A 17,265-nucleotide genomic window follows, 5' to 3' on the forward strand; every position below is an offset into this window, starting at 1 on the left:
GGACAGTATCTTCGAGAAAGTTCCAGGGGTGTGGCTGAGGATTGGCTACGTGGGATCACGTGGGCCAGGTATTATAAGGGGTGGAGAAGGACAGCACGTGGTCAGTGTGCGGAGGAACGAAGGGGGAAGCCACGCTGGTACCGTGGTCCCACTCCAGCCACGTGGCGGGCCGCAGCAGTCTCTCTCACGCTGTCAGCCAGCAGCGTGAGGGAGCGGAGAGGGAGGCGAGGGAACCGAGTGTGTGAATGCGGTGGAAGGCTGTGAACGAGAGAAACGAATAAACAACTCTGAAGTCAATACGTCGTCTGAACGGGACTTATTACACTTGTAATTGAATAAGTCGAGTCAGACTTGTACCCATGTAACTTTAATGCGAACTTGAGAGCAAGGATGAAGAAGTATCCCATCAACAGTTCAGTGTTATGTGCAGCGCTGCACATTTAGCCTGCAGTATGGTGATTAAACGATGTGACCTTATTTATCACAGTAGCTTATTCTCTTGTGTAGCTATTCAGTGCTAATGTAGGTGCCTGGTCCATCCAGGACCTATTGTTGAGTTTCATGCTCCTTGTGTTCATTTATTGTATCTATATTGCAAGTATTAATAGATGTCATATTTGGTGCTGTGTTTTTCCATCAGTTTACCTCGTTCAATTCTTGAAATACATCGGAGTCGGATGTTCACCCTGGCTCTGAAAGTTTATTGAATGCGAGGTTAACTACTCAGCGCACAGCGAGGCTGAGCCACTGCCAGTCCACTCACCCAGCTTAATAATCATCGCTACAGTCTACATTATAGACTGCCAGTACACTCACTCAGATTAAGAACCAGGCAACAGTCTACATTAGTGGTTTTTGGTTTTTATTATTTTTATTCACTTTATTTTTATTATCATTTTTCTATCTACGTGACTTTACCAAACGAACCAAAGAATATGAATTCCTGCAATCACGAAATTTTTAAGTCAAAATTTCACCAGGCATATAGTAGCTTTTATTCACGGTAGAAGCATTAAATGTGGTATTGCATGCACAGTTATCCACTACTGCCAACAGTAGTGCACATGATGTGCGTATGTGTGTATCTATATGTGTGTATATATATGTGTGTTGTACCCTGCTATTGTACTGGACACCCACCCCCTCGTGTGCTTGCTCCAACAGTCTGCTAAATGTGTACTCTGCTGTTAAACAGCGTCAACTCATGCATAATGCATGTTACTGCTATGTCGGTGCTGATTTACTAACCAACTTCCAGCACTCCTGATGAAAACACACACCTGTGATACCCCAACACAGCACATCCACCAACTTCACATCCGGTATTTGCTCAAGCAAGCCTGACTGCTGTCGAACTGGTCCCGAGTTTGTTTGTGTTGAACCATTGCTGATGAAATTACTCACTGCGAGAATGCCGTTTCGTTGATGAGCTGTGTTAAATCACGACAGTACTCTTATATTGTGTGCAGAGGGACAAGGTATGTGGGGGGTAAATTATCTGCTTATTGATTTCACCACTCTTGCAGAAACATGTTGGGAACGTTAGAGTCAATCATAGGCATTTTATTTTTATTATTTCCCTTCTACGTGACTTTACCAAAAGAACCAATAATACATAGGCATGCTGTTTCCAAATACAGGCTGCGTAATAATATTGCGAGTTGTATTGTGAGTTATAAGAACTACATACACAGTCCTCAGGCATCATTTCAGCCGAGTCTGTCAAATGTTTGTAATTGACAAGCCACATTGAGTCTACGACTGACTATGGCTGTGGCTACGGTGCCTACTGCAGTCTACCATGGCTGGAACTGCTTCTCTTTGGCGAGGCGTGTGACGTTAGCTGGTATTGATGATGTCGCTACTCGCAACTGCTTTTCCAGGTTTGCTCCTAGATTTATTGAATTTCGAGTCCCGCCTGCGGTTGCCTTGGCAGGGCCAGACTAAATGATTTCGCGGGCCTTATACGGCCCGCGGGCCGGACGTTCCCCACCCCTGCTCTATAACATGATAACAAATCAATGTTAATATCTTCGAAAAGTCAAAGAGTCTCCACTTGTTCACCATAATTGTCAACACGTGCCTGGAATCTTCTCCAGGTGGTCTCTGGAGAAGATTCCAGAGCCCGGAGGCACATTTCTCGTGGTGTTGTTGCAAATTCTCAGGCGTGTTAACATTTTTTTGAAGCACCCTGTATATTCAAAATATAGTACTTTGTTAAATTCGCACGTTCAAAAATCCAAGCATTGTACAAATCCGAACAGCCTGCAGTGCTCAACTCAAACTTTGACTCTATTGTTCTGTAGTAATGAATTAACTGCACAGTGCATGGTGAATATAACATCAAGAACGACCGAAGCGAAAATGACATCAACATAAATTTAGGCAAATACAGTACTGACCAAAACTAATCACAGCAAAGGTCGCATTGTAATAATAGAGTCACAATCAAAGCGATGGATCTGGTGGCTCATTTCTTGTTTGCAACCCTGGATTTGAGCTCGCAACTGACAGTGAACATGGAATTTTAACTTTTTTTTTACGTATGCAAAGTATGCGGCTATGTAAAGCTCATTGCTGCGCTGTGTCCGGGTTAGAATATGAAGTGGGACTATGCCGGTCAACATTTTCAGCGTTCACACAAAATGTACGAACTCTACGCTTGTGGCGAGAAGCTTCATTTGCAGGGTTGAGATCCCCGATGGAGCCATCTCCTGAGAATGATCGTTCTGCACACAGAGCGAGTGCAGCAGTAGGAAACCGTGCAACTTGTCTACGCTTAGCCAGATGTGTCTGGTTATCCGTCATGTGACCGGCTTATTAACGTTTAATTTCAATAACGTATTGCGAGTTCCGTAATGCATTGAAGAGGCTTGAGGAAGAAGCAGCTAATTATAGATCAAATTAACCAGGACTCTCTTAGCTTATGGAAACAAAATCACTTCAATATATTAATATCACGTGATTGTGCATGAATTATATTAAGACTGGAAATTGTCAGGGCAGTGAGCCCTCATGCTTCCAGCAGGTCCCCGATTTGAGGGCGACTTGCTGCGGACGCTTCGTGCTATCGTGAGCTTTGTTCGTTTCCCTCTCGGATGTCTGCGTGGTGTTTTTGTGTTCTTGAATTAAATCAATTTAATACAAGAATTGGATATTGGCTAATGTCTAATGTCTGATTTCATACCAAGTTGCTATTCCCTACGAATATGTATATTTAAATGCGAAGGGCTCGTTAGGCACTGTACGATATTTCATCTTTGGGTTACACTTGAGGCAGACTTTAAATGTCCACCTTGTTGAATATTCGGGCTTGAGGGCTCCGGCAGATGCATGAGGATTGAAGACTGATAACGCAGAAGGTGAAGACTGGTCTCGATCTGTACGTTATCTCCACCGTCGCGTCTCACCAATGCCCACCCTCGTGCAGCTACGGGACTGCAGATTAAAGGAAATCAAGGTTAAATTAACACATTATTGGTTGAACATGACGGTTAGTCTAGCAGGTATCTATTTGCAATATCTTGCCATAACAGACTGAACGCAAAATAGTGTTAGTGTGCAATGCAGAGGTATTTTTCTAACACAGATGCTGAGCACAGCACAGGCCCAAAAGCCCAAACCATCAAGTGGCGGTTTCAGCCGCACCACCTCTACATAACAAAAGGCTCAGTCCCATTTACACGCACCTTTACAGCAGCCGCACCTTAACAACTCTTGGAACCTCCGAGTTTAACCAGTCTACACAACAAAGGCTCATTCCTAACAGCGTGCTTCAGCCGCACCGAACCTCACAATAATAATATCCAGGGCCTACCTTGGCTCCTCCCACCCTCAACCAGTATATATACGAGGACTGTTTTCTTGGAATTTCTCTTACTTGATACAGCTATCGTGCTGTGACGGTTCCACCTGAAGACGGAAGCTTGTGTTGCCTCCGAAACGTCGTGATTTTTATTTTATTTTTATTTAACTTCTATTAATTTTAATTTAAAAATTTTACCTACGTGACTTTACCGAAAAAACCCAAGAATATGAATCCTTGCAGTCACGAAAGCTTCAAATCTAGCACCAAGTGGCCAGCAACAAACAGCAGTATGGCTTTCACAAAAGTAATATAACATATTTACAATAGCTGCATAATGATGGTAATAATATAATCATCTACATCTCTTTGTCAATACACGACTGGATGAAGGGGGCTTGTTTTACAATACTTCACCACCCTGATCTGTCCAAGTTGGTGAAAGTGGGTATCCAGGTTCCAGTTCAGATTTCACTCAGGAGACTCAAGGAAATCGAACGCGGGTTGCTGGGTTCATCGTGCACTACGCTAATCACTGTGCCACCACTCCTCCGAGGGATATCCGTGGAACTCCTTTCATTATCCACAGGGTCATCCGTGATTACTTATCCATGGGTAAACATTTTTGTCACAGATAATCAATCTGGCACTCAACTCCTCTTAACCGTGAACATTTTTCGGATAATGCAAATGATGACGTAACACACGCAGAGACACAAAGACACATGCACAGACAGAAGAAGACAGAGACTCGTACAGAATAAATTGAGACGCACACAAAGAAAAATAGACACGGCGACACGCACATGCAATGAACTATTGTAAAACATTGCGATAATTGGCAGTGCAGAATTGTTGGAAAGCAGATGATAGGAGTTTCTGGGGACACAACGACTCCCGTTGATAATAAAAGGTGTTGGTCATAGGGTCACAGATAAGTGGAGTTCTGATGCATAAACATGCTGACCTAAAGAAATGTAGGATAATAAACATTTCACAACTTTAGAAACTCGTAAAAAGTAGAGAAGCAAACACGTGGCATTTACAAGGCAGGTGAAGCTGCTGACAAGCATACGCTGTGTAGCAACAGCCCTTCACTAAGTGCTCGAGACACCTCACAAGCTGCGGCTATCCTTTGGACATTTTGTTCACCTCATAGGAATGATGGGCTAAGTAAAACCCCCAAACCAGGATTCGAACTCACAACCTAATGATTTGCGAGTCCAACGATGCTACGCACTCACACATTTTCGTTTTGACAAAAAATTGCCTGTGCGCGCGATTCATGATCTCACCGAATAGGCTCGCTTACAGGGCAGCTAACCATCGCAGGCAGAGCATACGGGGGAGGCGCTCATGCACAGTGGGCGAGCAGCCGTCATCGCCGACCGCTGAAACCAGCTCCTACCTGCATTGCGATGTATCCATTGCTACATGCTTGCTGGCTCGGCCAGCATCTTCTTCTCGAGTGTCACTGTGAAAAAGGAACAGGATATTATTCACGGCTGGAAGACATGCGAGATTAGCGCGGTAATGTGGCTCAATATGCAACACAGCTTTTGGAATTAAATGTACAGTGAGGGAAAAAAGTATTTGAACCCCTGCTGATTTTGTACGTTTGCCCACTGACAAAGAAATGATCAGTCTATACTTTTAATGGTAGGTTTATTTGAACAGTGAGAGACAGAATAACAACCAAAAAATAAAAAAAACGCATGTAAAAAACGTTATAAATTAATTATTAAGAACCCCTTTACTGTTTATTAGTGAGTCAGGACATCCTAACGTTAAATTGAACGCTCGTCACACTTTGTGAGAATATGGTTTGATAAACAGAAGTATTACCGGCTGGAAGAGAAGTGTTGTCCGGCATGCTGTTGTACACTTGGTTGCTGTGCGTGTAGACCTCAGGGTTAACCTGGGATTTCGAATCTGTGTGAAACAAGTCAAGAGGGGCACATTTTAAAACGGATCATTTCTTTATTGCGAATATTTCACTAAACAAATCCTTTGCTTCCTCTTGATATGCAGGTTCTTTTGTCAAGGCGCTCTTCCTCCTCCCTCCCAGCTTAAATAGACGCTCCAAGCCCAGGACGTGTCATTCAGACTCTGTCTTATCGACAGACCTGTTCTTCACCTGAGGACGGCTGCTTGCGTTGTGGCCGAAATGTCGTGAGAATTATTTTATTATGTTTTATTTTTATTATTTTATTATTTCCATTCTACGTGACTTTACCGAAAGAACCAAGAAGATAAATCCTTTGCTAACCATTAATTTGGAATAAAATCTATCAGTCATTGTGAAAACAAAATTCCACGAGGACACAATACAGTTGTGTATCTCTTGCGATGTAAAACACATTTAATACTATTATTTATGCTTCTTTACCTAGGAGAGCCTCACTGAAACTCAAGATGCATTTCAGGAGGGTCTTGTCAATACTTTTGCAGGAGGGGGGCAATATTTCGATGTGTAATCCCAATCAAGTAACTTGCAGGCACTTGTCATCATTGGGATGTTTTGGTCAATACCAGTTGCATCGTGTGTTGTTTTTTTTGGCAATGAACATCGATTGTAGCCTAGGGCACTTTGGATGCTGCATTTCACGCTCCTTACCCTGTGCACAGACCGTGGCCGGCAGTGGCTCCATTTTTAGTGTCACAGGCCGCAGCATTAATCCACTGACTTAAAGCAGAGAGAGAGGGGTTTTGGTTTATGACAGCTTGGAGCTGAAGCACAGGGAATTATAAGAAGAGCAGGGCAGCAGTGGAAGAACGTGGGGTGGATAAAGCTGTGGATTTGAAAGGATAAGCGTCGTGGACATCGGCTGTGAAGCCACAGGTGGAACCACCTTGGGGGTAGGTGGCCGGGTCACCATCACAGAAGCACGAGGCAACACAAACAGTGGCACGGAGAAGCTACTCCGTGTAGGTCACCTACGTGGCTGTCCCTCTTTAAATAAAAACTACTGTTGGGACATCGGAATATTTAAGATGTTATGTAAGATGCTTTGAGATGCGGGGGGCCATTTAAGCACCAAATAATTGCCAATATTGATAATAACAAAACAAAAAATCCCCGAATGCGTGTAATGTGAGTTCACCAAATACAGTTGTAACTTTGTGAGAAACGTTAATCGATTTCTGCAGGCCAATCCTGGGAAAGCCACTTAGGTGAGCCACATGGTGACAAGGGACCAGCGCCACGTTTCCAGAGCCGACGGCGCCTGGGCCTGTGCTCATCCCTGCACACTGACTGCGACACAACTTTACCTGATCCCTGTGGGACGACGTAAGCCTCTGTGTACAAGGAAATGAGATGCGCACGGTTACTGCATGTGGCGACATCTACACACGTTGTGTCACCTCGTCCATGGTATATCCTGAATTTAAAGTAAAGTATTCAAATACCGCTTTGCTGGTTACGTTAAGAGACGATTGCAACAATGTACAATTTGTTAATCCTTTTGTACAAAATATCCAGCACATTATGTCCTCCTATAACAGACTGTAATTATCATGGAACCTCCTTTGCCAGTACCAAAATATGAGAATAGGTTTTCCCCTTTTTTCTGGAAACAAAACAGGTGTTAAGATGTTAAAACACCAAACTGAAACCTTTTACAAGGAATCATGTCTGCATTAACCACAATACTTGTGGTCAGAATGAAAACCAAAAACATACTCTGATAATATATGCGTTGTCTTTGAAAATGATTGGTCCACACCTGAGCCAGCTATCTTTTGAGCCTCGTCTCAAACGGTGTTAGACCAGAGGACGCCAAAAGGCGTTATTACAAAAAGAGCATTTAACCTCAAGTGTTAAAGTGCGACCATCGTGTTTGCAGTGTTTGTGTCGATCGACACCCTGGACACCCTTGCAAATTAGACTTTCCATCTGAAGGGGATTTTCCGGGTGAAATATTGTAACCTGTATGTTAACAATGAACATTTGCGGTGATTGTTAGCAAGATGGCGTCACTCCGGCCGGCTGCCTTCCCTCCTTTGCTCCGCTCCCTGGCTCCAAAATCAAAGTGAGTTTCGAGCACTCGTGCTCATCTCCTGTCTACAGCCCTAAGTCAGTGTCGAAAATTCCAAATCCCTACGGCGGGAGTGAGACGATCCATAGGATAACCAATGCTGACTTCCTCACCAGAGTAGTGCCCATTTTATCAACCCTGGAGGGACTATGTGATGAGTGAATTGGCAGACAATATGCCTCCTTCCCATATCTGCCTGTCCACATCAAATGTACGAGTATATTTGTTACATACACTACGAGCCTCACGACCTCCTGGAAGTTACTTTTTTCAGCAGCATGTGTTCAACGCAACCAAACCTCTGCACCGGTGTCGCAATTCAGTGCCTCATCAGCAGAGTCAGGCTCGCTGACTTTCTTCCAGGTCTCTTACCGAACAACGCTTCGCCATGTCCTCTACCACGACCACTACCATTCCCAGCACTCGCGTGTCGTGTAGCCAATGCTCACAATCGGGGGCTTTGCCACTGCATATGAACTAGAAACTATTTTATTTCACCAGGTAAGGCCCACCGAGTTATTTAGCGCCCATGGTGGCGAGATGAGCTTACTTGAGGACGCAGAGCGGACGATCATCACGGCAATGAGGACGAGCAGAAGCAACGAGAGTGGCACGGCCAGCCCCAAGATGAGCGCTATGCGCTGGGATGCGGTCAGTCCATCAGCAGGACTCTTGCCCTGCTGCACCATCATCGCCCGGGAGTGGGCACGGAACGACCCCTCCAGCACAAACTCCATTACAAACTCCCCTGCAGACAGAGCAGCAGCAGCAGGCAGCAACAGCAGCAGGAGACACAGCAACAACAGCAGTAGACACAGCAGCAGCATATACAGGGGCACACATGAAAAGAGTTATCACACTTGGTGGACACTGTCATCTACTGAATACCACTTTGAGATATGAAATCTGAATATAACATGCGGGTGACACCCTGACGGACCATCCTAGTGCAGGTCACTGGTCCTCCAGACTCATGTTAACATGCATTTAGCTTAGAGTCGCTTCAATAACCTTTAATTGGGCATTATATATATTTTATTATTCTTTGGGTGATGGTAAAATGCCGAGAAAATTCACACAATTTCTTTTCATTTTCAGATATACTAAAAAATGTATGGCTCTTGTCATAATAAACATTCAATAAACAGAGTTATCCAAAAATCTAGTGCTGTATGTTAAAGTGACAATTAACTGACGACAACATGAGAAATTTGTGGCCCGAGTTTTTATGGAATGAAGTCAACGTATGTTCAGACCCGGGGCTCTTCTCGACGTGCCCGCTGTGGTCACGACTCGCTCAAGGCAATGGCATCACAGACGTCAGCCGCGTCTCGGGCAATTTGGCACACCTCATGTCTAACAGCAGCCACCCGTGCACAGCTTTACGCACCGTCGACGTTCAGGCGTTAAACTTATAAACAACTTTGAGAGTCTCGTGGGTAACTGAACACGTGTGCACTGTGCTTCGTTGCCTGGTCAGGTTTTAAAAATATCTGCTAAATTAATCTTGAAAAGCTGAAAATGGCTGCCTCTGATTCTGAAATTCAAATGCCTGTTTGCCTTCATGAGATATATTTTTTTTATCGAATGGCTACAAGTAAAATACACACATTTTTCATTCATGGTGTCTCCCACAGGAGATAACTACTGTCGTGTTTCTCTCCACACCTCAACAGGAGGCTCCACAACCACAGAGCTCACCACTAGGCTGGGTTGCTGCTGCGAGCTTATGACAGACCGAGCCCTGTTTGTCTTCCTCTACCATCACCACTCTATTGCCAGCCTTCACACCTCTCTCCCAGTAATCCTCCTGTTACCAGGGCACTTGTTCCGGCAGCTGGCAATGAAGCCGGGTGATCACAGGAATGTAGCGCCGATTAGCGTGCTTTGCTGAAGTGCTGTCGCACAGCGGTTTACTACTAAACTATGTTTTCATCTTGCCCAGGTAAGGCCCACTACTGAGCTGTGTAGCTCTCTTTCAGAAGCGACCTGGCCACAAATGATAGCTCAACGAAGTGGCTTATCACGCTTACATGTATAGCAGCAGCAAAATACTCTGAACGCACGTTGATTCTAAATGTGGAGGACGCCGAGAAAATATCCACGTGACCACAGGGAGAGAGAACACGCAAACTCCAAATATACAGTGGGCGTCAGGGTCGGGATCGAACCCACAACCTCCTCCATACCAGGCGAGGGAGATAACATCTCGCCACCGCGTCACCCATTTTTACCTGTTTGGGTGATGCTCAAATCGCTGAAGTTGGCCCAGCAGCCCGAAAATGCGATGGTTTTGGTGCCATTGAGGTACGGCACCATCTCACCCGATGTGTTTTTCAGGAGAGCCAGGACACTCCACGATATGACCCCAAACTCCATGCAGTTACCCTGCCCACGGAGCAGCGGAGAGAACCATCATGTCAGCAAAGGACCCAGCAGCAACAGCAGTGACAGCACTTTCTATATTATTCGTAGCCAAAGTTGTACACGATATATTGGTAAAACACAATAAGCTCGATACTTGAACCTTAGTGCATGACAACAGAGCACATGTGTTGTGTTGGAGACTGCACATTGTGAAAAGTATTGCAACTCTTGTCACAATTCATCCTACTATAATGAATTACTCGTGTAATTTATGACATATGGACATTATGTATGTTGATTAACTGTGAATAACCCAACCAATGATAGACATCTATTGTCATTTATATGAATACATGAACACTCCCCCCTCTGGTCTTCGCATATGATTAGCTCACAAGTGACGACATCACATTTATCCCCTCTATTTAAGACAGAAACTGGAGGATTTTATCCACAACTCTGGCAGTCGCCTGATGAGGCTGGTTGTAATTACCAACCAAACGTTGTACTCGAATTGTAAATGTTGTGGATTTACTCCCTAACGCACCGGTGTGCAGAAACTAGTAACTAATTGGAACATTTTGTTTACGTGACAAACCTCACTAATTGACTGTCAGGTGGTAGCGAGTTTAACGACACATTTATATTTACGCGATCTAACCACAAAAAACCTCTGCTAAGGAAAATGTACAACTAATTCTGAATCTACAATGAAATCTTGTTAGGCAGGAGAAGGCGTGAACTGATGGCCAGTGATGAAATGGGGCAATAATATCAAAAGCACGCTTTGGAGATGATAAAAAATAAAGCCAGATTTAATTATTTTCCCATCATGGCAAAAACGCAACAAAGCACTCATCGCTTGGCAATGATGAAGTTAGCGACAGAGCTGTTGACAAACGTGAAACAAGTTTGTTGTGTTGCCAAGACACAAATGTAAAAAAATACAATTATGAATACAATTCAGCATCTCTATATTGTGTCGTTGTGCACATTAATTATTAACTATTATTAGCTACAATGACTCAAAAATATCGCAGATGTTGGTTTCGTCAACGGCAATATAACTATTGTAAAACAAACATGTCTTAAGGATCTATTGCGCCAACCCATTCCATCGTTGGACATCAGAGGCCATAGGATAACAATGTTTGGTCTAAAGTTCATTTTGCCAACATGTCCAAAATTCCGAGTTTCACAGAAAAAAAACTCGGGCCAAACAGCAATTCTCCCAATCGCAAGTGCAAAAGTACAACCCGCCCTAATCTCACCTTCACAACCAGGGCGCTATAAGTTTCCCAAAAAGGGGAGCGGCACTGTTTTATCTTCCAAGCTATTATTGCATCTCTTCCCCACCCCCACCCCGCGATTCTCATCGCAAACGCTGCATCACGGACGAGTAAAACAGAAAACTAATTTTAAAAAAACTGAGAAGAGGATTTTACTGTCGTAGGGAAAAAAAATATTTCCACATTTTTGCTGAATGAGTCAGCCTGTGCTATACCTTGAGTCAAGGTCTGCCATGACTTTTTGAGCGAATAAGTTATGATTTTTAGTACAATGATTCTTCACCAGGAAAGGCTCATCGAGCTTCAAGACTCTTTATCTGGAGAATGTATGCCAAGATTTTCGCCGCAGGGGGAAATGTTGCCATGAATGATCTCAATTGAGTAATTGGCAGCTCATTTTTCAGCATCGTAATGTTCGGCCAATACCCATTCCAAAATGTGTGTTTATTTTTTTAGCTATGCGAGGAAATCAGATAATTCGAATATAAAACCCGTGCAGAACATGGGGAGAACATACAAACCCCACAGACAGTGGCGCCCGAGTCGGGAATCAAACCCAGGCCCCTTCTGGCTGTGGGGCACGAGTGTCACCACTGCGCTGCCAGCGTGCCACCCAAAGTGCCCCGACAGAGTGAGATCAGAGTATGCGTCGCACCGCCACACCCGTGCTCGCCCGTGGGAGCCCGTGGGAGCCCGTGGGAGCCCGTGGGAGCCCGTGGGAGCCTGTGGGAGCCCGTGGGAGCCCGTGGGAGCCTGTGGGAGCCCGTGGGAGCCCGTGGGAGCCCCGTGACCAGTGGCAGCTGCGCCAGAAAATAGACGTCTCAACTGTCATCATCATTGTCTCTCAATCCGTGGGGCATCCACGGATTGGCAGATAAATTATAATTACTGATAAATACGAAATTTGGGTTTCGTGGATTCCACAAATAATGAAAGGGTTCTTCCATCAGAGGGTAATGCACAAGAGAGCGTCACGTTGTTGTAATTTGTTCTGAGCAGTTATCGCTCTCTTTCTCCACCGTCACACATTGCCTCTTAAGTATTCGTTGAGTTATTCGAGTGTGCTGATGTCAGCTCTAGAGTGACCTAATATGTATTCGGACGGCGCTTTGTATCGTTGCAGCTGTAGTTAATGCTTTTCATCGATACACAGAGCAGCGCGCGCATGACGCGCAAAGGGACACAGGTGACGTACGTCTCGGTCGTCGGCTCGGAGGGCGGGCTGCACGAGGAAGGGTTGCCCGAGGGGCCCAGCCATGGGCTCGATTGCCAGCACCAGAGAGCCCAGCTCCGGCACGGGCAGCCAGGGGTCAGACCAGTTCACTGGCACCGAGGCCATCTGCAACGAACACACCACCAAAAACACGGCCACAACTGCTCACATACAGCTTCTGTGAATCACACGGACGAGTGGCTATTCTCAGAGTACCAGACACGTGTGTACCTGCACTGTTCAGAACCATTCCTATGCTTGCGGTGTTTTTGCAGAGGGGAAACAGCAGTGAGTGTGTCAGTGTTTATGTGTAGTGGGGAGTGGTGGGCGCAGCATTTAGCGCGCCGTACTATGAACCCGGTGATCTGAGTTCGAATCCTGCTTATGGTTAACACAAGTGACGAATATCTGAACTGGTTCTGGGCCTCCCCTAGGTCGACTCAGCCTCAAATGAGTACCTGGTACGGTGTGTAAATATCTCCTCAAGGCAAACAAAGGTGGCCAGGCGTGGTGCTGGCCACCCATCCCCACGTGTGCTGTGTCGGCTTTTGTAGGTGCTCACTAACAGCACGTGCCCCGACAGTCTGTTAATGCTATACAGGAGATATTTGTTTGTCTCTGTGTATCAGTGAACATGAGTTGCAAGACAAATCGCTTAAATACCCTAACTTCTACGTTTACATTGCATATTGCACCAACCACTGCGCCACCGCTCCTTCATATCCATATAAATCCATTTTCATCCGTAAATATTAACAGAACGGTTTCTACGATGGTAACTCTTTCTTAACACCATGAAATACCCGCGGAAGATCGTCAATGCCTCTAGTAGCCGCGAGCTGGAGAGGGAGAACCGCGGTGGACCTCACCTTATCCCATGCCACACTGCCCGCAGGCGGCATGGGTTTGATGATCTTGGCTTCTGTGATGTTCACTCCCAGGGCAGTGCTAAGATTGCCAAACTGCAGCGATGCAGAGAGCCGCTTAGTCGCTTCCTGCAGCTCGGCCCACGTCAGGCCAGATGTGGCTGAGCAGACAAAATGGCAATGGGGAAGGTGTTACATTCGTTACGTCGACTACGGGTCAGGAATGAACAATAACGCTTTGTAATCAACTCATAGGCTGGGGAGTGATCATGATGGAGTGTGCAGAGTTAGGACTCCATAAGAAGACTCCTAAAGGATGCAATTGGTCAATTGGAGGCAGCTGCCCTCCAGCAACAACGGAGCGTGGAGGAGCGACTCTCACAACAACGAGCGGAGCACCGGGTGGCCAACACACAGCAAGTTGACACAGTGGGGAGCACAGGCGGTGCATCTACCGGTCATCTCAGTTCAACCAAAACATCTGGATCTGTCCCACGACCTGTCAACAAGTCTTCCACACTTCGCGTGGGCCACCGTGCACCTGGCCTGGCACAAGTGCCGTGGTGACGTTACCGATGCTTAATGGCGAATGGAGGCTGTTCTAGTTGCTGTATGAAACCGATGGCCTAAGTTCGCTGCCTGACCACTGATAACTTCAGTACTATGTAATGTCCCATCCATTTCTGGGCCTCACTTAGGTTGACCAAACCTTAAATAAGTTCACAGTGTGGTGACTAAATATCAGCACTAGTGAGACAAAGGAGGTCAGGCTTGTTGCTATCCTCGCCCACCCCCTTGTGTGTTGTGCAGTCTACAATGCCATAAGGGATCTTTGTGTTTGTCTTCATGTGTGCGAGAGAGAGAAAATGTCACTGTTGCATCCAACTGCTGGCGATTTTTTCGAAAATTTCCCAAAAGGGAGAGGCTACACACACGTCGTCACCTGAGATGTATGTGTTGGCTTCGGGTCGCGACCTTTTTTGCAGACCAAACCCGGACATATTTCTCAGGCAGCCTAGGCCTACCAAAAATGTGCAGTGCGCTGCGATACATTTTGACATAATACTGGTACAATATCTCAGTCTCAAATCAATTCCTGCCAATTCTCTCAAATCAATTCCTGCCAATTCCCAACTGTGTCTGGGTCAAACCCAGACAGGTGGCGACCCCAATATTGGTACCAAGGATAGACTATTTAATGAGCAGGGCATCCACATATTAAAACTAAACTAACAATTTTTTATTCTACCAGGTAAGGCCCACTGAGCTATTTAGCTCTTTTTCATAAGCGTCCTGGCCATAAATGACAGCTCAATGAAGTGGCTTATCATGTGGAAATTTACAGCAGCCAAATATTCTAAACGCGTGCTTCTAAATGTGGAGGGAAAAACCGGAGGACCTTGAGAAAAATTCCACGCGACCACGGGGAGAGATACAGGCAAATATACAAGCATCAGGGTCAGGATCGAACACACGACCTCCTGTGTACAAGGTGAGGCAGTGAACATCTCGCCACAGTGGCGCCCACCTTGCCTCCCATGGCGCAACCTGTGTAGGTCTTGGGTTTCATCCTGATCCTGACGCCTGTATAATTGTAAATTGCATGTTCTCCCTGTGGTCGCATGTGCCCCGCAGGTTTTTGCGCATGCTCTCATCTACACAAATAAGCAAGATGGGCAGCACCAAGTTCCCATCTCCGTAATCATTGCCGTGTCCAGCCTTGTCCGTACGCCGAGCATCTGGAATGCTCCACTGAGGAATCCATCCACCCCAGCCACGTTCAGAATACATCAGCTGATCCGGAGGTAATAAAAAAAAATCTGGCCTTGAAACGAGAATGCATTGACTGTCTATTGCGAACGATGCATTGTTATGCAACCGCACTTCATGCGTGTAGTAGTGATAATAAAAATATAGTGAATTATCTGTGGGTGTGCTCAGAAAAAGACTGGAACTAGGTCAACAGCAATGATTGGTTTGCGTGGAAGATTTCCGGGCCAAAATTTCAAGCAGTAAAACCAGCACTATCTGCAGCATCGCCTCGGCCCGGTATCTATGAAGCTATAAAGATCACAATGCCCTGGCCTCTCAAACATCACCGTCGTCGGCTAAAAGCAGCCGTCAACTTTGAAACCCATGGCGCACGAGAGCGGCAACGGGAGCACCGTGGCCACCCCCCTCGCGCACCGTTCCCGTCGGCGGCGGCGAGGTTGAGCGCCGGCTGGTCGGAGACGGTGATCTCCACGTGCAGCACCGTGGCCGAGCGTCTCCTCCGGCGCCGGCCCGCGCCGCCGTCCTCGCGCACGATGCGCGTCACGCGCAGCTTGTCGGCCGGCACGCCGAGCAGCAGCGCCAGGTTGCGCACCAGCTCCGACGAGTAGAAGCCCTCCACCGTCATGGCGGGCACGTCGAAGGAGACGAAGAGCATCGGCGAGACGCGCACCTCCACGGGCGCGCTGCCCCGCAGCACCACGTGCAGCGTCTGCTCCCTGCGATCGAAGTAGTTGGTGCCCGCGGCGGAGGAGATCACCGCCGGCATGAATTCGCCTGGGGCGGAGGGACGCCCGCGCCGCATTCGTTAGTTTTGCCGTGGTCGCGCGGAACACAACGCCGTCGTACCACATCGCTCCTTGGTCACCGACATGACGATTTACCAGTCGTTCATTTTGAGTGCATACCAATGCACGTAGAACGATGTGCTAAGCAGGGCTTCAGCCTGAATAGTGCTGGAATGGGCAACCACCATGCACAAACAGGTTGTTATAAGCTTCAGGGCTAAGTAGTGTGCAGCAGTTCCCGTATCTATATATGCACCCCGCCTTCACAAACCCCTTACTGGCGAGGTGTGGTGAAGAATGGTCAAGTAACAGCCATGACTGACATTGCACGGCTAGGAGGCCTTTATCCTACAGTGCGTTAATGAGGGACGTACGTGCCCATAATCTAACTCATTCCGCACACCATCGTCAGAGAATGGTCAGTAACCGTCAGGCCAAGCCTGCTGTTTCTACAGCAAGCCCTACCTTCATAGCTGGGGGCCACAAGAGTGTACTCGGTTCGCTCCGCGTTCCACTGAGCATTCCCGGGCGCCACCAGCGCTCCGTCCACGTAAACGTCCAGGCGCTGAGGTGTGGAGTAGAACACCCCCACACGCACCGCCTGCGCGCAAGACACACGGCACCGCACGCGCACTGCAGCGCGGCCACACAGCCCGCACGCGGGCGCACGCTCACCGGCTCCCGACACAAGCGCGGTCAACACAAGGTGCACCTGTAAGCTGCAAGCGGCAGAGCACCGACACGGCACCGCACGCGCACTGCAGTTTCCACGCAGGCCACACGCGAGCGCGCACACTGGCCAGCCCCCATCGCACGCAGTCGACGCAGCGTGCACCTACCACCTGCAAGCTGCGACAATAGGAACCGAAGGTGCAACGCTGCTGCATATGCTACTGCTTGAGCAAGACACTGCATATGGGGCATTGCAGAGAGCCCCCCTGGAGGGTATTCAGCCTACTCTTCCACACTGGACAGATGCCTTGGAAGAGGTAGGAGTGACCACACCCCCCCCCCCCCCCCCCCCCCCCGGACGTGACCTGCCCCGTGCCTGTGGTGAACTAATAAACAATATTTTTCTTATTTTATTATTTCCCTTCTACGTGACTTTACCGAAGGAACCAAGAATA

At 47.0% G+C, this 17,265-nt stretch overlaps 1 protein-coding gene across 2 annotated transcripts in view; it reads right to left on the reverse strand.

The window, feature by feature from the left end:
- Positions 1–845: 845 nt before the first annotated feature.
- The window catches only part of PKHD1L1 (PKHD1 like 1), a 144,704-nt gene continuing 128,284 nt past the window's right edge, over positions 846–17,265 (reverse strand). Inside the window, exons 72-81 of one of the 2 annotated variants that reach the window (XM_078600543.1) lie at positions 16,604–16,739; positions 15,768–16,127; positions 13,584–13,741; positions 12,697–12,840; positions 10,080–10,233; positions 8,396–8,593; positions 7,079–7,105; positions 5,651–5,737; positions 5,214–5,279; positions 846–3,438 (exon numbers count right to left, since the gene is read on the reverse strand). In XM_078600543.1, coding sequence (XP_078456669.1) covers positions 5,236–5,279; positions 5,651–5,737; positions 7,079–7,105; positions 8,396–8,593; positions 10,080–10,233; positions 12,697–12,840; positions 13,584–13,741; positions 15,768–16,127; positions 16,604–16,739 — 1,308 coding nt within the window. In that variant the 3' untranslated portion in view covers positions 846–3,438; positions 5,214–5,235. The remainder of the gene's footprint in view (positions 3,439–5,213; positions 5,280–5,650; positions 5,738–7,078; positions 7,106–8,395; positions 8,594–10,079; positions 10,234–12,696; positions 12,841–13,583; positions 13,742–15,767; positions 16,128–16,603; positions 16,740–17,265) is intronic. The other variant, XM_078600544.1, reaches the window with a different exon arrangement.

The sequence above is a fragment of the Lampetra planeri genome, chromosome 14 (genome assembly GCF_965212315.1).
Source record: "Lampetra planeri chromosome 14, kcLamPlan1.2.h2, whole genome shotgun sequence".
NCBI classification, from domain to species: Eukaryota; Metazoa; Chordata; class Hyperoartia; order Petromyzontiformes; family Petromyzontidae; genus Lampetra; species Lampetra planeri.